At 43.7% G+C, this 24,305-nt stretch overlaps 1 protein-coding gene across 1 annotated transcript in view; it reads left to right on the forward strand.

Moving 5' to 3' along the window:
• Positions 1 to 24,305, forward strand: part of WLS (Wnt ligand secretion mediator) — a 102,970-nt gene that overhangs the window by 66,186 nt on the left and 12,479 nt on the right. Inside the window, 8 exon segments of the mRNA XM_045978414.1 lie at positions 3,128 to 3,252; positions 8,746 to 8,907; positions 9,907 to 10,043; positions 12,542 to 12,710; positions 14,072 to 14,169; positions 14,492 to 14,555; positions 16,666 to 16,809; positions 18,027 to 18,110. Of these exon segments, the coding sequence (XP_045834370.1) occupies positions 3,128 to 3,252; positions 8,746 to 8,907; positions 9,907 to 10,043; positions 12,542 to 12,710; positions 14,072 to 14,169; positions 14,492 to 14,555; positions 16,666 to 16,809; positions 18,027 to 18,110 (983 nt within the window).

A 24,305-nucleotide genomic window follows, 5' to 3' on the forward strand; every position in this document is an offset into this window, starting at 1 on the left:
CAAAAGGAAATATCCGTGCCCACTTCATAGAGTTTGTTGGGAACATTAAGTGAGGTAATTTAAATAAAAGCACGGAAGTCATACAGGCTAAATACAGAGTAATCATACATGAAAGCAGTGTTTAAGATTTGTTTGCTTTTAGTGGTATTTTACAACAGTTTTCCTTTAGGGATTCCCAGCAGATGGGAATAACTCTTAAAGCTGGGAGCAGGCCAGGAGGTGAGTCTGCCTGGCCCTCCCTGTCTCTGAGGCACCTGTTCTGAACGAGGCTCATCCCTAATGTTTGTGGGGCCCAGGGCAAGGGTGACTATGAAAGCATTTCTAAATACTTAAAAGTGATAAATCGGGCCAACAAAAATATTAAGCCAAGTTCTATTATCTGATTATAACAACTTTACTTTCATAATGAACTGGAAAGCCAGGTTTGAATTTAGAATTCTTGGACTCCTTGGAATTCTGAGCCAAGATGGGACTGGCCGAGGAGTGTGGGCCCCTGAACACCTTTTCTCTCCACCCCTTGCTCTATCCCCTACAAAAAGGAACTTTGAGTGCTATGTGTGTGGACACCCAAACCTCCTTGATCAATTGCTGACTGTATCCCACTAACAGTAGCCTTTGACCACTTCTGAGCCCACGGGTGCATAAATGGTTGTGTAGTTTACCTTGGGAGGCCAGATCTGGGGAAGACCCTTGGCTGAGGGCTATTTGGGTAGGGTATTCTGGGGTCAGTCCTGAGTTCTTGGAGCATATTCTTAGAGTAGGAGTAACGGGTTAGGCCCTGGGTGGGCATGTCCCTTTCACTTGAGGGTTTCTTTTCCTGCAAGGAAGGTAGCTAGAAGAGGGCCAGAGAGCAGAGCCCTTTAAAACGTGGATCCCAGATGAAGGGCTCTTTCTGTCCATGTCCAAGGCCAGTGCAGCTCTGAATTTTGGGGCTCCAAGGACTGATAACTTCTTTTACAGCTTTTCAGATTTGTACTCTCGAGGCCTGTGGTTCTGGAAGTGTTCTTTCAACATAGCCAAAAGCCCCACTTTCTCATGCCATTGTTAGAGATGAAAACAATGTAGCTTGCTGCCGGATATTAGGACTCTGGCTGGTTCATTCTGTTGACCGCTGAGGCCGTCAAGTGGGGAGCAGCTGTGGGCAGCCTGGGCCCCACCTAAGTGGACATACAAACTCAAAGCATGGCTTCTGTCAAGCTGAGTGTCCTGCCATTTCTTATGTGTGAACTCGTATTTTCCCTGTTTTCCACGCTGAGTCTCTGCACTGCCTGGTATCCTCAAGTCCAGAGTCTCCCCTCAAACTGTGCAGAGGTGGGAAGAGGTAGACGAGACCAGGATCCAATGACTTTGTGTACACACTTCGACCCAGTTACCCTGTCACCAGCGCCACGCTTCAGTGGTGTTTTCTGTCTTCTGCAACATGGGTGTTTTCAGATTTCGAGTGCCTTGGATGTCTATTGGACAGAATGGTTCACCTTTCCAGAATATCCCTTCTGTAGTAATTGAGGCTGTGCCCCTTTCTGTGGCTGTCAGGAAGACCTACCTCATCCATTTTTCATTTTTAAAAAGATGGTTGCATTCTCTGGTCTCCTCATACTGTTACCATTTTTTCCCCCTTGTGATTTAATATCCTTTGTTTTCCTTTACTGTTTTTTCTGTGGTATTTCAGGAGGGAGAGGAGGAAAATAGGAATAGCCAATGCAGTGTGTGTGAGGATTTAAATAGTACCAATAAAGTAGCGGGGCACTGATGTTCACTGATGGTTTTATCTAAATCCAAGTGGCCTCAAGTGCCTTCTTTCTTTCTTTTTTTTTTTTTTTTAAAGATTTTATTTATTTATTTGACAGAGAGAGATCACAAGTAGGCAGAGAGGCAGGCAGAGAGAGAGAGAAGGAAGCAGGCTCCCTGCTGAGCAGAGAGCCCGATGCGGGACTCGATCCCAGGACCCTGAGATCATGACCTGAGCCGAAGGCAGTGGCTTAACCCACTGAGCCACCCAGGTGCCCCAAGTGCCTTCTTTCTTGCATTCTTTCTTTCTCCTTCGGGATTTCAGACAACTTGGGGTTCACATTGTCAAACTATCTTCAAGTCACACAGGGCCAGTGGTTAGAAAACCCTATTTTTCTAGACAGCAGTTACTAACTTCTCCCCGTGTGATGTGTTAGGTGCTCAGATTCCAGAGCTTAGGATCAGCCCCATCTCCTAACCCCAGTGAGAGCTGGCTCTCCAGGCATTTTGGAAATGTGATCTGTGCTTTTTTTGCCCCATTAAGAGTCTTCTGTTGTTGAACTTGCTCAGCACAGTATAAAACAGATAAAATGGACAGATGTTATTTTCATTAATCTAATCCCCTTAATGAGTTCCGTGGTGAGTTAAACCCACTTATGGTCCTTACCGATATGGAAGTACATGTGAATATTCAGTTGCATGGGTACATGGTAATTATTAGATTCTTATCTGTGTGTAAGTCTTTAACTTTGGAAAAGCCCTTCATCTTATACATTAACATTCCCCACAATTTGCAGAGGGGTCTTGAGTTTTTGAGCAGTAACAGATTCCATATTGGAGAGCTTCCTGGGGAGAAATTTTAAGAAGGGTGTCTTGAGACTAGAGTTATGTTCAGAAGACAGGTACTTGAATCATGTCTCTGAGGGGTGGTTAGAAAATTGTTATCAGAAAGGAAACAAGACTCAAGCAGATGAAGTATGGGTTTCAAGTACATAAGGCACGTTTGTGGAAAAAGGATCTCACATTCCATGGGACTCTTATGGGCAGACCTAGGAGCATTGTTGCAAGTCTCAGAAAGATAAGTGCTGACCATGAGTCACAGTCTGACCATCTGAGCTGCTTCAGAGACAGTGAGACCCCGTTTCTGGAGGAGTTTAAGTGGAAGCTCTTTGACTCCTTGGCAGAGTGCTAGTGGAAGGGACCGAGCATCCAGCTTCAACATTTATCCAGTGACTTTTTAAGTTCTCAGATTTGGAGACTTGGATTTGGAGTTTGTTAGGAACTAATATGTTTCTTTTGTCTTGTTGGTTTCCATGGCAGAGCCTATGAGAATTTTTGAGCCCTTCCCAAAATACCTTCCCAGATGCCGTTTCAGAATTGTGCATCCTTTCTCTTGCAGGAGAAAATGCAGAAGTCTCCATGGATGTTTCCCTGGCTTACCGCGATGATATGTTTGCTGAATGGACTGAAATGGCCCATGAGCGAGTGCCCCGGAAACTGAAATGTACCTTCACATCTCCCAAGGTAAGATGCTTTGATGTCTAAGTTGATAGGGTTTTTATTTGGGTTCCAGGTACGTGAGAAGATTTACTTTACAGTTCATAGATACAGTCCTTACTTTTAGTATGCATGACCCACCAAGGTTAGTCATCATCCTTTGTCTTAACAGAGGAAAGGGCAAAGCAGAGATTTTAGGTCCTTGCTCAGGAAGGAAGAATGCCTGTTTGAAGTGATGTAGTTGCTTCCCTGAAATTCCTCCATAAAAATAAACTCTTGGTTCTCTACTTAAGGGTTGAGAGTGTCTGAACAACCTTGCTAAGTTATTTTAAGGTGTGAGAATCTGTTCATATTGATCAATGCTTGTATCTGCTTCTCTGTTTCTTAGGCATCTCTTTGTTGCCAGAGTTAATGTGCAGGTACAAAGACTAAAAATCCCAGTGAACACCCCACACAAAAAGAGGCCCTGAGGGAGGAAATCTAATTTCATTTGAGACCTGGGTCTTCCAACCCATTTTTAAGGCTCTCCCTTCTCTGTTTTTTTCAGAAGGTCTCGTTCAACCACCCATGAGTGGGAGGTTGCTCTCCTGCATTGAAAATAGGGAGAGGGGCGCCTGGGTGGCTCCGTGAGTTAAAGCTTCTGCCTTCAGCTCAGGTCATGATCCCGGAGTCCTGGGATCAAGCCCCACATAGGGCTCTCTGCTTGGCAGGGAACATGCTTCCTCCTCTCTCTCTCTCTGCCTGCCTCTCTGCCTACTTGTGGTCTCCGTCTGTCAAATAAATAGATAAATCTTTAAAAAAAAAAAAGAAAATAGGGAGACATTTTCTTTTTGGCAGAGGTCTTTAGTTTTATGATTTCTCATCAATGAAAATGCAGAGATGGGCTCAGTGGCCCTCAGAGGATAGTGAGGTTCGATGGTATAAGGACCAGGTCACAATGAGCCAGGGGTCCTTTTCAGGGGCAAGTATCATCCTCACACACATGCCTTCCCTAGATTCTGAGTCCTGTACCTGTGAAAATTTCTGTGAAGATGAAATGGAGCCGTAGTTACTGTTACACTTGGTTACCCACAACCCTCAAGGGTGTTGACATGAAGCACCCTGAGCAAGGTGATCACTGATGTCCCTTCAGGTACAGAAATGGTCTCATTTTTTGCGTGTGAAGTACACTGAAGCACATTCTTGATTATGTTATTTGTCCCTTGGTATTGTCAAGTCAGTTCCTTTTAAAGGATTTGGACAGCTTCTTAGTACCTGCTCCATTGATCAGGTCAGTTCCTCTTCTCTTCTGGCCTCACTTTTGCATCTCACTGCAAAGTCAGGGTTCCATGTGGGATGGGAGGAGTGGCACGTTGAAGCTGCGGAGTACCGTGCCCCAGCTGTCCATCCTACCCTGAAGAGGAGTAAGGTGGGAAGGGTCAGGTTCACAGTGTTAACATTAGGTAAAAGCGTGGATTTGGAGCAAAACACACTTAGCTCCAGTTCTGGGCTGTATCACTTACTGATTGTATGTATGGCCTTTGGTAAATGTAGTTAATCTGTCCCAGCCTCATTTGCATATCTGCAAAATGGAATAATAATACCTGCCTTGGGATTCTGCATAAGGATTAGGTGAGATAACGAACATCTGCAGGGTGAGCTTATTATTTAATACCCACTCTGGGTTGTGTTTGAGAATGAAAAGGAATGTTAACCAGGTGGGCCACCAGGACTCTTGTGGGCAAGCCATGCACCCTATACATAGGACCTGCTGGGTCACCTGCTATTTATTAACTGTCCCTTCCCCAGGTTTCCTAGGGAGAAAGTGTGGTCTGAGGACCAACAGGGCCAGCATCACCTGGGAGCTTGTAGAAAGTGCAGATTCCCCAGGTCAACCCCCAAACCTTCAGAATCAAAATCTCAAGGCATAGGACCAAGGAATCTGTGTTTTAATAGGATTTCAACTCCTTGAGTTCAATAAAATTTGAAGATTTATTTATTTATTTTAGAGAGAGCGAGTGTGCATGTGCACTGAGCGGGGGGAGAGAGACTCTCCAGCAGACTCCCCACTGAGCACGGAGCCCGATGCGGCCTCCATCTCCCAGCCCAGAGATCATTACCTGACCTGAAATCAAGAGTTGGGTGCTCAACTGACTGAGCCACCCATGCGCCCATGTTTGATAAAATTTAACAGTCATTGACTTAGATCCTCTGCTGGCTGTCAATTATAGCACACACACACCCCCAAAAGTTATCTGGAATTGTTTGGGATAGGCGCTTGGGGGTAATCTGCAGGAAAAAATGAATGGTAGAGAGAAACTGGAGATAGCAGGAGAGGCATAGCTGACGTTTTCAGATCTTTGCATGCAACGGAGGAAATTAATTAAAACCTTTCTGTCACTGCAAGTTGAATGCATCTTTCAGAGGTGAGACTGGTTGGATATTTAAGTTAAAGGATATAAAGCCTTGGGATATGGAATTTCATCCTTGGAAAAGGAAAAGTCATATCTCACCTTCCTTAAACACCGGAGGGCGTTGAGAAGCAGAGTGAGGGGGAGGTCATTAAGAAGCCTGCAACTGCTTCTTAATGATGGCTGCTTAATTATCTTTAGGATGTGTTGATCCCTTTCAAGAAAGATATTAAACCTTGAAAAGTGTGAAGGAGATGAATCATCAAATCTCTGCTTTTTGATTGCAGTGAAATTTAGTCTTGAGTCTGAAGATTAAATGAGAAATTGCTTTAAAGCTTTTTAGTCCCTGGTGGATTGTGAAGTCGAAAGAAAAAAAAAAGTCAAGTTGCCACCTGCTGTAATTTGTCCTAATTAGCCAGTCTCATGCTGGAGTTGGGGGAGTGCTGAGGGGGATGGGGGAAAGGAAGGAGGGGGGGGAGTGTCTTTCTTCCTAAATGGCCTAAATGCTGGCAGAACCTCGGTGCATAAGAAAGAGCCCCCAACAGGATACAGTGAATTTGTCTCCAAGGCAGGTAGGCCAGGCCATGATCCCAGAATCTGATGTGTCTGATTTGTTCAGTTTCAGTAAATTTGTCTCATGGAGCGGTAGTGTTACCCTCTCTGTAAGGACAGGGAAGTAGAGGACACCCAGAGAACCAGGATGGGGGAATTAGAAGGAACCCCAGAGATCTTGTTACTTAGGAAGAAAGTGAGGCTGAATGAGGTGAGTGACATTCCCCCCAGCAGGGGGCCAGATCTGGGCTAGAATCTAAGTCTCTGGGCATGGAATACGTGCCTGCCATTGGGCATGTCTGAGACAACATCACTCTTCTCCCTGCTGTACTCATGGGTCCTCTTCCCCATCAGAGTTGGAGGCTGGACTCGGAAGACCCATGTCTCCAAGCCAGTACTGCTACTACTTTGGGACCTTGGGTGAGAAACACTATCAAGTCAGTGGCATTAGACTGAGTAAGTTTTGTTCCCTTCCCTCTCAGAAATCTCAATTTGTAGAAATAAAACAAGACCCTCAATGGAAACATATCAGAAAGTCTTTTTCATACTGTTACCACAGAGGGTAATCAACTTTCTTAATGCAGCTTAACCTGAAGCCAAATAAGAGCCTCTAATGTGTTGTCAGTAGTTCTTGGAGAGCCACAGTACTCATCCTGATTTGTAACTGTAAATCAAAGGAGCAGGGAAAAGAGAAAGAATCTACAGAGGAAGAATCGTGTAGTCCACAGCTGAAGTTTGGGAAAGAAGCAAGAAGCTTTCAGGGCACCTGGGTGGCTCAGTGGGTTAAGCCTCTGCTTTTGGCTCAGGTCATTATCTCGGGATCCTGGGATCAAGCACCACATGGGGCTCTCTGCTCAGTGGGGAGCCTGCTTCCCCCTTTCTCTGCCTGCCTCTCTGCCTACTTGTAATCTCTGTCTGTAAAATAAATAAAATTTTTTTTTTAATTCTTAAGAAAAAATTTAAAAAAGAAGCAGGAAGCTTCTACAGAAGAATTTTTAAAATCTCATAAGCAAAATGTAGTGAACCAGTAGTTCTGAAAGAGCCCCTCAAACCTTAGATGATGAAAAACTATAATGATTGATTAGTAATGTCTGCTATGAGGAAAGGAAAGGAAGAATGGAAGCCCAAAATCTAGATGTTAGCCTCCTCTATCTCTACTTTGTCTTTGCCTTTATACAAAATTCTGTTTATTGCACTCTAAGTTCTGACTGTCCAATAAAGAATCCCCAAGATCACAAAAGGGTAAGAGACCCTTCGTACACAAGTGAGGACTCCTGGTTATCTTCCTTTTGATTTCTTCCCTGGAATTTTTATTCTGAAAATATAAAAAAATTTATGTTGGTCCTGAGAATGTAGGCTTAGGAACAGCAAATTGGGCCTTTCGTTTCACTGGCTCAAGCGGTACACATCCAGCAAATACCGAAGCTGACGTATAAACCCTACATTGATGGCAGGCACTCATCTCTTTTATCAGGAAAAAGTCCCAGGCTGCTGAAGCTCATGCCTGTACGTGCCCATATTTACTCCCCTACTCTGACCCCTTGCCAGAGACATGTAGCCAGGAGTCCTGGTGAGGTAGAGTAGAATTTAATTTTCAAAAGCAACCTGTACCCCTACTCTTTAAACTCCCACAACCATGCTCAGGGCGGTAGCTTTTCAGTCCTTGGCAGGAAGTTCAAGAGGTGTTCTAGAAACTGGGCTAAATTTGGTTTAATTAAAGTTTCTGCTCCCTTCTGCCATTTTACCTCTTGGGCACTTAGGTAGAAAATCCCAAGTGGGCATCTCTAATAAATTAATTTCATTATTACCTTTTATCCCTTCTGTCTTCCCCAAATTCTAAGTGCTCCTTGACTTCTTTTTCTATCAGATCAATAAAAAGAGATATTTTCACCTTTTTGTAGCTTCTCCTTCAGGTCAAAACCATGAAAATAATTAGCCATCATCTAAGAGTGTGATGAACGTCAGCAAGGGCTTTCTTCTGAACATTTCAGAAGTTGACCGGTCTGTACAACCTTTGAGGGCTCCAGGGATGTGCTGCAAATAAAAAGCCCTTGCAGTCTTGGGAGGCCACCATAGTCTGATGTGAGGCTTAATGAGGACCGAAGAACTGAGAAAGTATTAAGAGATAGCCAGGGTTTCTCTTTTTTATCTAAAATTTCTGGTTCTAGGGGCACCTGGGTGACTCAGTTGGTTAAACATCTACCTTTGGGTCAGGTCATGATCCCAAGGTCCTGGGATCAAGCCCCCGCATCGGGCTCCCTGCTCCATGGGGAAACTGTTTCTCTCTCCACCCCCTGCCTGCTGCTCCTTCTGCTTGTGCTCTCTGTGTGTCAAATAAATAAATAAAATCTTAAAAAAATAAAATTTCTGGTTCTGCCTCAAATGTGTTTGGGTTTTTTTGGGTGGGTCGGTGAAGAGAAGCCGGTGGACAGTGGACACTATGCCTCCATTGTGCCCTATAATCTGTAGCTCTAAGGTATCCATTTTAGCATTAGTGATACGAGCCAAACGTAAGACAATTCAGACATAGTCTATTGGAAATAGTGATTCTGTCACAAACCCTCTGTTCTTCTTCCAGACCCCAGAGTATGAGGGCCGTTACTATGAATGTGATGTCCTTCCTTTCATGGAAATCGGGTCTGTAGCTCATAAGTACTACCTTCTGAACATCCGGCTGCCTGTGAATGAGAAGAAGAAGATCAACGTTGGGATTGGGGAAATAAAGGATATTCAGTTGGTGGTAAGTGAACCTAATGGATCCTGGCAGCGTGGGACATTAGAACACTGGCTCAGAACATTGGTCTGTGGGCATGTGTATTGGAAGGAAACTCCATCTCACTCTTGGTGTCTCCATGTGTCAGTTGCTTCACCTGAGAAAAGGAAAACATATCTATGATGGCTGACAGCTTAAATGGAAAGTAATGCGATTATTATGCCCATTTAAGGTTTTTTAATAATGGTCATGATTGCATAATAACACCAAGATAAGAGTAATTTTTTTTACATGTCTTGCAAGCACAAATGTTAAAGAGAACAGTGGTGTTTTAGGTTCTTTCCATTTGATTCGTTTAATAGGCAAAAGATAGAACATGGAACAAGAGGATTTTTGTTTTTTTTTAATCTTAAGAAAGTCACATATAAAATACATATTTATTGTAGAAAATTGGGAAGCACAAGTAAACATAAAGAAGATAAAAATGACCTGTAATATCTAGAGAAATAATCATTGTTGAGGGTTTGATATATCTCCTTATAGTTTTTTCCATATAGATAGATACATATATCCTTACCAGAAAAAAGATCCTACTCAACTGCCTTCTTTGTTCCTTGTTTTTTTCATTTAATAGTATATTGTGAGTTTAATATAAATATACTTTGCAATGCTGCTTAGCATTCCACTATATTTACCTTAACACATTTTACCATTACCAACATTTTGAGCATCTTAAAATATCTCAATTTTTCAATAAAAATCCTTAGAGAAGAATCTTTGATCGTGTTCTTAATGATTGCTGTTGTATAGAGTGAGTCCATTTTTTTGCCTTTTATTTCGATTTCTACAGGGCCTGAGGAGGGGTTAGGGAGGACGTGAAGAGAGTATGTGCTATGACTGCTAAACTCTTGATCTTGAAAGTTCGGCAGAAAAGATCTGCTTTCACCTCTCCCCAAAATGCATTTGCTAATAGAAAATAACAATAAGATATATTCACCTTCAAAATTATGATTGGTCTCTATCTAGGGAATTCATCAAAATGGAGGCTTCACCAAGGTGTGGTTTGCCATGAAGACCTTCCTTACGCCCAGCATCTTCATCATTATGGTGTGGTACTGGAGGAGGATCACTATGATGTCCCGACCCCCAGTGCTTCTAGAAAAGTAAGAGCTGATTTCAGAGCACTCTTAAGGAACACTGGCATCCCTGATCTGCCTGTCATGGTCCTGGTTTTGCTGGGGTCTAGTTCAAGTGGTCAGTCAGTGTGTTCTTGGGCTGATGATTAGACCGTGAATCATCTTGGGACACCCCCTGACCCCCGCCTTAAGCATTCACATGCAAATTATTACTAAATCCTAGGGATTAAACCACTCTCACATTTCTGGCTCTCTATTCTGTCTTTGCTCTTCATTCCCATGGTCTGGGGCAAATCCTTTCTAGCACAGTGAACAGTCTTGCTCCTAAGCCAACCTTCTCAACTCCAGAAGGACAACACTCGTAGATACATCCCCTTTCTTTCCCACATTAGTGACTTTTCCTTTCTGCTGGATTATTCTCATTCATATACAAACACACTATATGTGGTCTTAATCATCTACACCTGATGATTCTTAATTCATAGCCTCAACCTCAGCCTCTCCCAACCCTGAACCCAAGAATTCCAGCTGTTTGTTTAACGTCTTCACTTGCACAAAAATGTAACGCATACAAAGGACAACATTTTATTTCTTCCCTCTTCAAACTTGCTCCTCTCCCCAGCACCCAGCATCCCCATCGTAGGAAATAGCAGCTCCATCCTTTTAGCTGCTCAGGTTAGAGAGTAGAAAGTAGGAGTCATCCTTTACTTCTCTCTTTTCTTCAGACTCCTCATTCAACCCACTAGAAATCTTGCCCTATCCATCGCTACCCCACTAATCTAACTCCCCATCATTTTTCATTTCTTACCTGGAGAATTGCAAATAGCCCGTCAACTTCTTGAGAATTTGAGCCTCTCAACTTCTTGCTTCCACTGTTTTCCTTCCTACAGTCTATCTTCACAGTAGCCAGATCTTGTAACTCTTCTGCTCCAAGCTCTCTCCATTGGCTTTTCATTTCCTTTGCCCTGGCCTATAAAGTCCTTGATGACCTGGACCCTTGTCACTTCTGATTTTATCTCTTATCCTCTCTACCACTTGATGATGCTCAAACATGCCTGGTATGCTCCCACCTCAGGGCCTTTGCACTTGCTGTTATCTTCATCTGAAATGCTCTTTCCTCGATATCTCTGGGGCTCAATTCCTCATTTCCTTCAGGCCCAGCAGTAATGTCTCTTATCTTAGAACCTTCTTCCTATCTCCCTTATATAAAATAATATCCCTTCTCTCTCCATTCTCTTACCTTGCTTTATTTTCTTCATTATATTCTCTATTTATTTGTTGGCTTTCCTCCCAGACCCCTCCTTTCACCCCTTCTGAATGCAAGCATCATTTTGGCAGGATCCTTGCCTACTTTGTTTACTGCTATATCCCCAGCTTCTAGAATAGTTGACTGGCACATAGTAGGAGCCCAATAATTTGTTGAATGAATGAATTTGTTGAATGAATGAATGATGTCACTCCACTGTTTAAACTTCTTATTGGATCTTCAGTCCTTTCAAGATAAGTTCTCTAATGGGGTAGGTGAGTTTCTTTATGAGTTCAGCCTTTCTTACTTCTCTCATGTTATGTCCTGTCATTTCCTCATGTCCTGTCATTTCTTCCATGTGCAGATCCCCAAATGATTCAGCCTTTTCCCTCTGCTTGCAGTACCCTCATCTCCCTAATCATGACTCATAAGTCCTCTCAATTTCTGTCTCTGTCAAGGTTAGAAGTCCCTGGGGCAGCCTGTGCACACTTCTGTCACATCTCTTGACACACTACATTTGACTTAGCCACTAATCTGTCTCCATGAGTAGAAGAGTACTACCTCACTTAGTTATCTATGGCCCTAACAAAATGCCTGGCGTGTGATCCTTGTTTAATTAACACTTGTATTTCATAGGTATGACTGAAAGTATGAATAAATCAGTGAAAAATTAATGATATTTGATAGAGCAGTGGCAATTAATAGGGCAGTAGGGAAAAAGCAAAATGAAAACTAAACAAGTAGCTAAAAGGAGTTGTATTTCTTGTTGTTTTGAGTAATTTCTTATGGAAACAAGCATGCTTACCCAAGTCATAGTTGCTGAGGAGGATATCATCACCACAATAATAATTATGAGGGTTTTAATGATCAGGTTAATGATTACCTGAATAGGTGGAAGAGGATAATTATGTTCAGAATAGTGTTCTGTTTAAGAAGGCAAGGAGAGGAAAACATTGTAGGCAGCTCTGAATCTGATGTACCAAAATAAAGTGCAGGGTACTACGGAGGTTAGCTTCAATTCTGTAGAAAAGCTAACATAGCCTTTCTTCATTATGCAGTGAGGCCGACAAGATAAGGCATTTTGCATCTGGGTGTAGGAACTCATTATGAGAGCTAAGAAACTAATCATACAGCTTCGGTTTCAGTAGGTAGCATCTCAAGTCCCCCAAACTAGGTTGGGTTCAAAAACCATTTTGGTTTTTGTTGGTTTTGGTTTTGGTTTTGAAAATCTGTCTCCTGGGTGAATAAAGTGGTTTTCCTGCTGTCTTCTCACAATCAGAGTCATCTTTGCCCTTGGGATTTCCATGACTTTTATCAATATCCCAGTGGAATGGTTTTCCATTGGGTTTGACTGGACCTGGATGCTGCTGTTCGGTGACATCCGACAGGGTATCTTCTACGCGATGCTGCTGTCCTTCTGGATCATCTTCTGTGGCGAGCACATGATGGTAAGAGCTCCTGAGTGGGGAGAGACTGGGGGTGAGACAAGGTAAACCAGTGGTTGCAGGACTGAGCTCCGGAGTCAGAATGCCGGTTCAAATTCTGACTCCACCACTGATTACCTAGCCAAGTGGCCTCTGGCAAGTGACTTTCTGACCCAGAATCTCCAGTTTCTATCTGTAAAATGGATTTTAAAGGCCCGGTTTATAGGGTTTTTGTAAGATTTAAGTGAAATAATGTGAGTATTTCACAGGAAGTAAACACAGCAATGTCAGTGACTATTATTGTTTCTTCTGCTTTGGCTTCAGCTCTGCTTGTCCCCAGGACCAAGGTAACCCCCAGAGAATGTGGGTCTAGCTTTTTCCAGGGGGCAGTTTGTCCAGGTGGCCTAATAAGCCCTGTTACCCTGAAACACTGACCTCCTTGGTCTCAGTTTGCCCAGACAGAGGGATCGAAGGTAGTTGGATACCAATAAGAATGATGGGGTCCTCACATCATGGCTCAGGTGATACACCAGCTGGAGCTTGGACCTGTTGGGCAGCCAGCTTCACAGTAGTGGACTGCTTTTAAACTCTACTAGGGTTTGATCATTGCTTCTGAAAACTTGCAATGCTTCTAGGAGAGCAGTAAGAGGAGAGAGAGGTGTTTGCTGATGGCTGGGGTACCTGGGGTGGGCGGCAGGGGTCCTCCAGTGGTGATGCACTGAGAATGAGCCCTTGGCAGCCAGGCTAGGAGTCCAGGGGAGTTGGGTCCAGCAGTGACACAGCCAGCCACAGGGAATATGTGTGGATTATTGCACCTGATCTCCAGCCTGGGTGCTAAGATTTGTCTTCTGCCTTTCCCCATGTTTTCACTCTGCATTCCTTCATTTTCTGTCTCTTAGCATCTTTGTGTATCTACCAAGAGGAACCATTCTTGATTTTAATGGAGATGGGGAGAACATACGTCTATTTTCCCCAGCCATGAGAGAGATTGATCTATCTCTTGATGTATTTTAATGGCTTAAAGTCTTTACCTTGTCCTCTGGAGATCCACCCGCCTGAACAAACACAAGTGAGAAGACACATAATTTAATTCGGAATGAGTTATTTTGCAGAGCAGAGAACTTCCACTGCTGAGGGTATAAGGCCTTTCTTTTGTGTTCCCATAGCATCCTGTTCCAATGGCTGTGAGAGCCCCTACGGATGGGCTGATAAAAAATGAGGTCCTCTGGAACGGGGATTTTGGTCTTATTCATTCTCATATGCCTTGAGTCTAGCATGATGCTTGGTATACAGCCGGTGGTCGGCAAGGACTGTTGCAATGACTGACTTACCTCCAGAATTGCTCTGGTCTCCCCAGTTTCATTCTTCATTTTGGTTTCCTGCAGGATCAGCACGAGCGGAATCACATAGCAGGATACTGGAAGCAAGTTGGACCGATTGCTGTTGGCTCTTTCTGCCTCTTCATATTTGACATGTGTGAGAGGTGAGCAGGTGGCTGTGGGATCCTGGGCTAAAAGGTGCATCCCCGTGTCCACCCGAGCTCCTCGGGAGGAGGGTTCAAAAAAAGGAAGGGTGGCTGGGAGCTTGTGGGACAGAAACATTGGACATGGTCACATCCTCAGATAAGGATTGGGCTGAAATATTTGTGCTGGTCCTTTCCTTCAAACTGTTTCTCTTTAAGTCTGTGAACTTTTCTTCGTCTCCACACACTCCCGCCTTCTGGCTGAGAAGTAGAGGATGTGTGAAAAGGAAAATCCCCCTTTGCCTCTGTATTAATTGTCTTTCCATCTCGTTTTTCTTTGCAGAGGGGTACAGCTCACGAATCCCTTCTACAGTATCTGGACTACAGATGTTGGAACCGAGCTGGCCGTATCCTTCCTTGATGGCTTCAGGGTTTCATTTCTTCCCATAGCTGCCTGGTCCCCCCAGATCATGGTCTAGGTCCTGCTGATGTTCTCCAGGTGTGCCCAGCCAGAGCTTTGATCCCCAGACCAATGAGAATGGCACAATTAAGGCAAATAAGAAGAATTAATGCTTGCTTTTAAGTCCGGTAAGAGCTGGCAGAAAGAGGAAGGTGCAGCATATCCCCAGGGCTAGGGATCACAGTTGGCTTGTCTTACCATAGCCTGTCTGGATGATCTCTTCGACGTTTGTTTACTGCAGACTCAAGCATGACTGGCGTGAACCACAGAGGTTCATCTCTGGGCCACTGGAGAGAGCCTGTTTCTGAGGTCCTTCTGTGTGCTGGCATACGACGTTGTGGCTGTTCATTTCTGAGACCGTGCAGAGATGAGACCAAGGTGATTCGTTCCAGAGCAGCAGCCGAGGTTTCTGGCTGGTTGGCGTACACTTGGTCTGAGTTATCTTCGTAAAGCAGAAGCCACAGTCTTCGCTTCTCCCCTTTAGGATGCTGGATTTAAATATTTTATCTTCCTGAATAATATGTTAAGTGCTGTGGGAGAAAAAGAATCTCCGTAATGGGGAGAGAGGCTGGATTGGTATTCTTTCTTGATGGATACTGTTGGGTCATGTGCTGGTAAATACGCTTTGTCCGGCCATGATGTTTGCATGGGCTTCTTAGTATCACAAGACCTTTGTGAGCCAACTGATTCTGTAGTATCATTATCTTGAAGATGAGAGAGTTGAGCTCTCCCCTGCTCCCATCCTTCCTCCCGAAAATGTGAGCTGCACAGCACAGGGAGTACTTACAGTGTTAAGTCTGCTTCAGCCATTTCATTGTACACGTATGTTGGCGGTCCAGGGAGGCAAATAATATGTCAGAGCCTGTAGCAAAAACTATATTCCCGTCATTCTGGGGTGCTGTCGGCTTTAGGAAGGAAGGAGAAACTGCATTAAATTTATTATTTAATGAAATCTACACGCTGAGTTCACAGTTGTTAAAATATCTTAAAATATGCAACTTGGGGGAGAGTTGTAGCAGAAGGGACTTAGATTCAGGTCACCTGCCTCCCAAGCCAGCTCAGCGTTCTCCAAGCCTTGGTGATTGTCCAGTTGAGCTTTCAAGATAGGTCTCAGAGTTGCCCGGATCAGTTTCAAAGTATATACTGCTTTTACCCTCATCTCCCACCTTGGCCATCTGTCCTTCTGCTCTCTGTTCCATTTGACAAGGTTTTTCTTGCAGTGACAGAAAATTGCAGGCAGAACTTCATCCCTGGTTTTACCGGAAGGGCTTCCATCCCATGCCCAGCATCCCTTGAGCTGCTGCTCCCAACCCCCACATCATCACCCCCTGACCGGGTGTCTCGGTCTCCTCCTAAAAATCCAAGCACTAGCCCACTGGTTCTCAAACATGATTATACATGGTTTCCTTGCTCTTGGAAAATCGGATTCCATAGATCTGCCATGGAACCTGGGCTATATTATAACTTCTGGTGATTTTTTAAAAAATATTTTATTTATTTGACAGAGAGAAATCACAACTAGGCAGAGAGGCAGACAGAGAGAGAGGAGGAAGCAGGCTCCCCATGGAGCAGAGAGCCCGATGTGGGGCTCGATCCCAGGACCCTGAGATCATGGCCTGAGCCGAAGGCAGAGGCTTTAACCCACTGAGCCACCCAGGCGCCCCACTTCTGGTGATTTTAATGCAGCATTCTACCTGACCAGTCATTTGCAACCAATACCCATTATTTTAGTGCTTTTCGAATGTCTCGTGGTACCAGTCTCTTGAGAATCTTGTTAAGAGGCGGTTTCTGATCCAGTAGGTCTCTGGTGGGCCCTGGAGTCGGCATTTCTAATAAGCAAGGCTCCATTCCTCTTCTCACTCACCTCAGAAAGCAGCTTGGAACATTCTGCTCTTTTGTACTTTTGTGTCCAAAAATCGCTATCGCTGGCATTAGAATGCCAGGTTTTACTGTCTTAGCCCCCTGTTTAGAGACCGTGGGTGTCGTTGCCAGCAGAACTGAGGAGAGGTGTTTGTGTCATCAGCAAGCCTGCCCTTTCCTTCACTGGAAACCATCAGATGGCCTTCATCATTGTGGCTGGTATCTGCCTCTGCCTCTACTTCCTGTTTCTGTGCTTCATGGTGTTTCAGGTGTTTCAGAACATCAGCGGGAAGCAGTCCAGCCTGCCGGCCATGAGCAAAGTCCGGCGGCTCCACTACGAGGTGAGCAAACTTTCAGGCTCATGTGGGAACTGGCGACTCGAGAGCTCCCGCTTGGTGTGTAAACACACACCACACACCTACGCCTGGAGATGAGATGCCTTTATTGCAGATACACGTGGAGGGAGTCTCCTGTCATACGGGGTCTCTGGGCAAAATAAGAGTCTAAACCTGACAGCATCTAGCTGACTTGTGTCTGTCTTGGAGTTTTCTGTGGTCTCTCTATCTTTCTGTCCTCAGAAGGGGTGAACTTGTTCAGCAGGTTCTTCAGCTTTGGGATGGAATGTGGGTGATACCAGATGGGAGATTTGACAAGGTGGAATCAGGGCTTTGGCTGGGGTGAGGCCTTAGGTAAGGTTCCCTTGCCAGAGCCGGGGCTTCAGCCCAGGCGATCTGATTTTTAGACTCTAAGAGGCCACATTTCCCCAAAAATATCCAGCATGTGATCAGATAGAATTCAGTAATCTCTGTTGAAAGATTATGTGCCTCGTTCAAGGGAAAACACCCAACATCCTCTGATCTCTAATGTAGGCAACACATTCTTAATTTTTCAAGGATCCCTTGGACTCATGCCTGAGTCCTTGGAGACATGGGCCTATTTCCTCTTGTGAAAAGAAACAGAAACTGCAGAACCTCAGGTTTTTTATGTGCAGTAGATCTGCAGCTAAGAGCCCTGGAATAAGAGGTGTGTCTCCCTGAAACACAGGTCCTCTTAAATCCTGCTTTCAGGAAACCTTGGGCACTCTCTGAAGCTTTGCCTGTCTCTAGAGCTGGAGTGACACATGAGAAAATTCAACCAAATCCACTTCATGTTGATTAATATGCACATTTCTTTTTGTTCACTGGAGCAGAATTTTATTACAACCGCACAAAACTTGGATTTGGTGACTTTGAACCCTTGCAGAGAAGCATAACCAGCTTAGCAGGGAAATTAGCAGCCTCACAACGTGCCGTGAATATAATTTCCCCAGGCTCTGGTATCACTGTTTCATGAGAGATAAGAACATAAGAAATATTTGGCCCAATAAGATTTTCAGCCACCTTCACCTCTGCAGGAGAAATGTTAGTATGTGAAATTATTTTACTAGTCCCTCTTAGGGCTTTTGTTTTATAGATATTTTTAAATTGGTTTTTTTTTTTTTTTACAGATTTATATCTTGGGAAAAGGATTAGTGCTAGCCGGGAGAGTGGTAAACTGCTCTTTCTCTCCTTCCCAATAGGGGCTGATTTTCAGGTTCAAGTTCCTGATGCTGATCACCTTGGCCTGCGCTGCTATGACAGTCATTTTCTTCATCGTGAGTCAGGTAGGTGGCCCCTGAAGGGTCAGGGTGAGAATGTTCCTGGAGGGGTGCCTCCACTCTGCACAGAAAATTCTAGAGAGCTGCTAAGAAAGGAGCAGAGAGGCTGTAATGTTGGGCAGCTCCTCAAGCCATGTTTTTTAAGGCTGCTCCACTCTGGGACTTAACCACCTGGCTAGAGGCGGATGGAATTTTCCCTTTCGGTACAACCTTGTAGGAGGAAGAAAGTTGCTACATAAATTAAAAGCCTGCAGCCAGATTGAAGGGCACTTATTTCATTTACTTAAGGGAATGCAGTTTTTAAGCCCTATAGCAGAACACCAACAAGCAAGTATTAGTTGGACTTGATCTTTATCTGGCATTAACATAGATCCTCTTACAGTCCATCAGCCATTCTTTGTGATAATTATATTGCCACTTAAACATGAACTACAACTCAGAAGTCCCCTTGATAGAATTTCTGCGGGGTATTTCTAAAACTGAAAATTTTGCTATACTTGAAAACCTCAATAGTGGTAATAATTTTAAAATGTTGGTAACTGGCTTTGGAAAGTGGAAAACCCTGTTTAAATCTGACAAACTACCTGCCATTCACTTGAGCTTCACAAAAATCCTGTGGGTAAGTACGGTGGTAGGGGTTGTTAGCTCAGTTGCTAGCTATAAAACCAAACGGCCTTAGGGACATTTCCCATTGGTGCTGTTTTCCAGCTGGGTGGGGTGGTGGATAGATTCCTTAACAGATCTAAGGTTGAATTTTCTTATCAGTAGAATGCATGGAATAGTACCACGAAAGGTGGCTGGAAGGACCACGGGAAGTAATGCCTGCAAAGTGATTTGCAGAGTGCCTGGCACATTGTGGGCGGGAATAGTTGTGCTCTTGGGAATGACAAAAAGGGTGAATGTTGTGCCAAAGTCCATTCAGTAAGTTAGGCACCAAAACCCAGTCCTTTTGACTTTTTTTTTTCCCCCCAACTGTTCTGTCATCCCTGTTTTTGGCCCAAACTGAGAATGTTAGTTGCACAGGTGGAGCCTTAGGACCGACTTTTCTCATTGTGCTGGCTCATTTCCTTCTAGTGGAGGGTCTCCTGTGCTTTTTTGTACCATAAACCCCAAGGGCGACCTGCTGGAGGCTATGGGCCTCTTCTTTGAATGTTTTTAAATGAGTAAAATATGATACTTTGGATTTCAAAGATATTTGCAATTATCCATGTTACCGATGTTACAGATACATATCTGTAATTGTAATTGTTATGAAAATGTCATGATTTCTGTTGGTAACAAAATTACAGGTAATGCTAGTGTTACTATTAACAGGACTTTGTTTTCTACACTCATAATTGCAAGAAATGGTAACTTTCAGTTAGAGAATGGTGAAAATAAAGATACAGTTTTTCTCCTTCCAGTTCATGGACCCCTTGAACTTGTTGCAGGGACACCCCAGGGTGCTTCTGACCATGTTAGGAGCCCCTAGAGCCATGTTGGGCTCTGCCCAAGGGGCAGTGTGAGTGTTGCTGTTGAAGGCTGAAATAGGTGTGGAAAACAAATAAAACAAATAGTACACATCTGTCTTCGATATTTCTGCTTACCACATCTGCCATGACCTACACCAGTGCGTGTTTGTATCAGACTGTTTATGAAACCGAGGAAACTTCTGTTGCCACTCCAAGTGCAATAGCATATTTCAGATTCTGAATGAGTTTTTTATTCACCCAGCTGGGGCTCCAACAAGGGCGTCTGAGGGCTGACTTATCCTTTGGCTGATTCCTTCACGTGACCCAAGTGTCCAGTCCTCCAGGGCCTCGGTAACACACTGGGACACTCAGTGAATCTGAGAGAGCAGGACGCACTCCTTGGAGAAACAGAAGCTTCTAGTCAGCTGGGCTGAGGAATGAAAGGCAATCCCGAGGCATGTTCTTAGGAAGGCAGAAACAAAGGGCACTTTGGGTCTTAACACGTGTCTCTGCCACCTCAGAAAGTTGCTGCCACGCTCCCACTGCCCCATGCGGCTCACTCACCTGGCTCTGCCAAGAGTCCCCTCCACCTGAAGTCAGGAAGGGACAGCGGGCTGATCTTGAAGGCAGTCCACACATGTTGCTCGAATTTAGCCTTGTCTGTGTTACACAGTGCACCATTTTCAAGCAAGGGAGGCCAGTTCTTCCAAGGAACAGAGTTTGTGGCTTTTCTTTGGAGAAAAAGATTAATATTCCGTTGCCCCAGTATTTTCTAACATGGCTCCAGCCTGTGGCTGGCTTTTTATATCTGCCGGAGCGACAGTCCGCCCGGGGTGGATTTCAACTCCAAGGGGGTAGCAGCGAGCTCTTTTGGATTCCATTAGCTCCTCACATTCCTCCTGCTGCGTTATTTTTTTAAGGTTTATTTATAGATATCTAAGACGTTTTCAAGCATTACTCTCCATGTCCCAGGTACTGTACTAATATAGTCATCAGAGGATTTATTTTTTTAATGTCATTTGGAATGTCTCAGCAATGAGCTCACCTGAAAGAAAACCTATTGGGTAACTTTTTGAAATAGATCCCAGCCTTAGGTAAAAGGAATGTATTAAAACTCCCATTATGCTCTCGGGCTTGCTGAGAGAGCTTGCATTTAAGCCCCATGAAATATAATGCAAGGGGATCTCGCCAGGATATTGAAGCTCTGAGGCCAGGAATGAAGGGCCCACAGGAAGCTGTGGAATGCAGTGACCTTGAGGCTTTGTAGCTGGGTCCTGTGGGGCAGTCTTTTAATGCCTGCCATTTTAATGGCCTCAGTCCTAGCAACCGAGAGATGGTACATCACAGTCTGGTATTTTAGCCCCTTCCCTCTGGAAAAGAAAGAGGCGTTCCGTTTAGAGGTGGCGGGCAGTAGGGAACAGAAGTGCAATGCAGGGGAGAAGGTCACCAACCTCCACTAAGGGGACCCCCAGGTGCCTGACATTCAGGTCAGGCCCCATGCGGCAAACTCCCAGAGAGCCTGTCCCCAGCTCTTTTTTGTGTGTGTGATCACTTCATTCTGTTACTCACAGAGGAAATGTTGCCAGTAAGAGAGCCTGTGTCTGGGATTTGGAAATCTTGTTGTTAAGTGGAATGTTGGTTGTCAAGACTACTGGGTGTAAAGGGATTTGACCTTCACTTGGCTCCAGGGGTATAATTGGGTGGTTTCACACAAAAGTAAATTGTTCAAATGTTAAATCAGGAAAAACAGGGACTGTTAGAAATAAGACTTAAGCAGAGGGAAGATGATTTTCTTTTTTTTTTCTTTTTTGGTTGGAGCTATCTGATTTTTTTCTCTGAAAGTTAAAATGGGGTGACTGTCACCTCTGTGCTTTGGCATTAATAAGATTTCCGGTTCACAAGGCCTACTCTGTTGAGGCTGCTTACTGTGGTTCCTGTCGGTGGGAACATGCTCAGAACACAGGAGGTCCCAGGCAGGAATAACTGAGAGCGGAGACGGGCACACACCCACAGTCGAGTGACTCTGTATACAGCTCATTTATGCAGACTCAATTCTTTGCCCTCAGCAGGAAGTAATGCATTTAGGGATTACAAATTAAATAGTAATGGTAATTCTGCAGCCTTATGCTAAACAAGGTGCAGGTGTCTCACAGCAAACCTGAGATGGGGGCATGAATCTGCTAGTTCCTCAGGCCATCTGAGCACCTGTGTCCCCTTCATGGTATGAGCATCTTGTTTCAGCGGTTCTACTGTCAAGTTGTATTTTGCATATAGATCCAGTTTTGAATATTATATATTACTAGGTTTGTATTACTCTATGGATTTGAAATTGCAAACCTGTGTATATATACACTGTATAATAATTTGCATTAATGGTTAAGTGAATTTTCAAAGGAAATCTGGTCTTCCACAATAGTTGCTCCATATGCTAACTTAACGGACTCACCACTCTTTAGGTTAATATTGCTACTCTTGGGGCGCCTGGGTGGCTCAGTCATTAAGTGTCTGCCTTTGGCTTAGGTCCTGATTCCAGGATCCTGGGATTGAGCCCTGCGTCAGGCATCCTGTTTTGCAGGAAGCCTGCTTCTCCCTCTCCCACTCCACCTGCTTGTGGTCCCTCTCTTGCTGTGTCTCTCTCTGTCAAATAAGTAAATAAAATCTTAAAAAAAAAAAGGATAATATTCCTACTCTTTATTACATAATGGTTAAGAATATCTTCTTTTGGAGTCAGAGTCATGACTTTCTGACTGAGCAATCTTGGGCAAGATAAGGTACCTCACTGTGGCACAGTTTTCCCCTGTGTTGGCTACCTGCCAACTAATGAAGCTATTAAGACTAAATAATATCCTCCATGTAAAATTCTTACAGTAGTGCCTGACATATTAGCATTGAATAAATGTTAACTGTCATTACCCTTATTATTTTAAAAAGTCTTAGTTTTGCTAATATCTGTGTTAGAGAGTAATATTTAAGTGAAATAATACTTATTACCCATTGACTTACCTTTAAGTACAGTCATCATTCTTTACTGTGGAATGCAATAGTTTCTCTTTACTTTGCCATCAGATATTTCCTTTAAATGACTGTTTCTGTCCCCCCTTTCTACTTCCATGTACTGGCATTCCTACACATGCCTGTACTTTTATCCATATTCATTCAACAAACATCCGTCTGTCAAATACCATTGTGAACTAGGCATACAGTGGGCGTTTCCTTAGATGTGTCATACCAGACCCAACAAGAATCACTTTGAGCAAAAAGGTACTGAGGATTCCCAGCTTATGTCATAGGAAGTAGGGTCTCTTGCAGGAGAGAGACCTATTGAAGGGCCTGCTGTCTTAACAGAGTAGAAGAAAATTAGAGCTGCCTTACTCCATCGTTACCTGTAGTTCACCCAGTCCAGCCTCCCCTCTGTCCTCTCAAACAGAACTGTTCCCTTTGTTATGACAGCAGGCACATATGTTTCCAGGAATTATCTTAAGACTCCCTCTTCTCTTCCATTATATGCATTAAAATCATCTTAAGTATGTCCTAAGTACTGTAATTTTTATAAAATTAGAGTAGTCTCTTCTTTTAAGAAGAGTGACATTTGGAGACATTTCTAAGAAGTTCGTTCTAAGTAGTTTGAATGCTCATACATTGTTCTAAAATCAGAAGTGGTTATGAAATTCTTCTTTGCCAAAAATATTCCTGAGCACATCGTATCAAGTGAATAATTTCCAAAAATAAGTAAGCATTCGTGATTAGTGGTTTATGCATTACAAAAATGAAAAATTATGTATCACCAAGGCCACACGAAAATTGGTAAGTCTACAGTTAGTTAACCTAATTAATGGACACTCCAGGTCTTTCAAAAGGAAACACCTATACTTATAACTTTATTATGCCTGGGGCCCCAGTGGGTCATGAGGTATAAAGAAGGTGTCAGTGAATATAGACCCATTGCCTCATGAATAGGAGGTGAAATCCACCTGCTTGTCAAAGTCATTAACATTTAGATATAGCTTACCGTCTCACACTGTAGCTCCTAGGAGAGGGGGTTCCTAGAGATGGCTTATATAACCCAGCCTCATTAAGTTCTCACAGGGACATTTGTCCAGTATTCTTCTACTCCATTTATGATTTCCTGTTGCAAGCAGAAGTAGTTAGAATCATTTCATTGATCTTAGAATTGGCACAAGTTTTTAGTCACTCGGCTCAGTAGTTCTGTTGACAGTTCTTAGTGTGATCCATATGTCATCAGACAGCCCTCGAAACAATTATGAAGTCATTAACATAGAGAAAGGCAGCCTTAAAACATTCCTGGAGAATTGTAAAGGGTGTGGAAGATTCATAATTACCTTCATGAGTGACTTACATAGAGTGACATTATAGACATAGATTTATTGTTCACTGTCTTAGGAAATTTCTTTTTTTTTTTTTTAGATTTTTTTTTTTTTTTTTTTTTTGACAGAGAGATCACAAGTAGACAGAGAGGCAGGCAGAGAGAGAGGTGGAAGCAGTCTCCCCACTGAGCAGAGAGCCTGATACAGGGCTCGATCCCATGACCTAAGATCATGACCTGGGCGGAAGGCTTAACCCACTGAGCCACCCAGGCACCACTGTCTTAGGAAATTTCTAGAAAAATTTTTACTTAATTCTCCTCAGTAACCCTGCAAGTTTGTTTTGTAGAGTTTTGTTTTGTTTTTTAAAATTTTAGTTACTTGAGAGAGAGCAAGTAAGCAAGAGAGAGAGCACAAGCAGGGGAGAG

The sequence above is a fragment of the Meles meles genome, chromosome 1 (assembly GCF_922984935.1).
Source record: "Meles meles chromosome 1, mMelMel3.1 paternal haplotype, whole genome shotgun sequence".
NCBI classification, from domain to species: Eukaryota; Metazoa; Chordata; class Mammalia; order Carnivora; family Mustelidae; genus Meles; species Meles meles.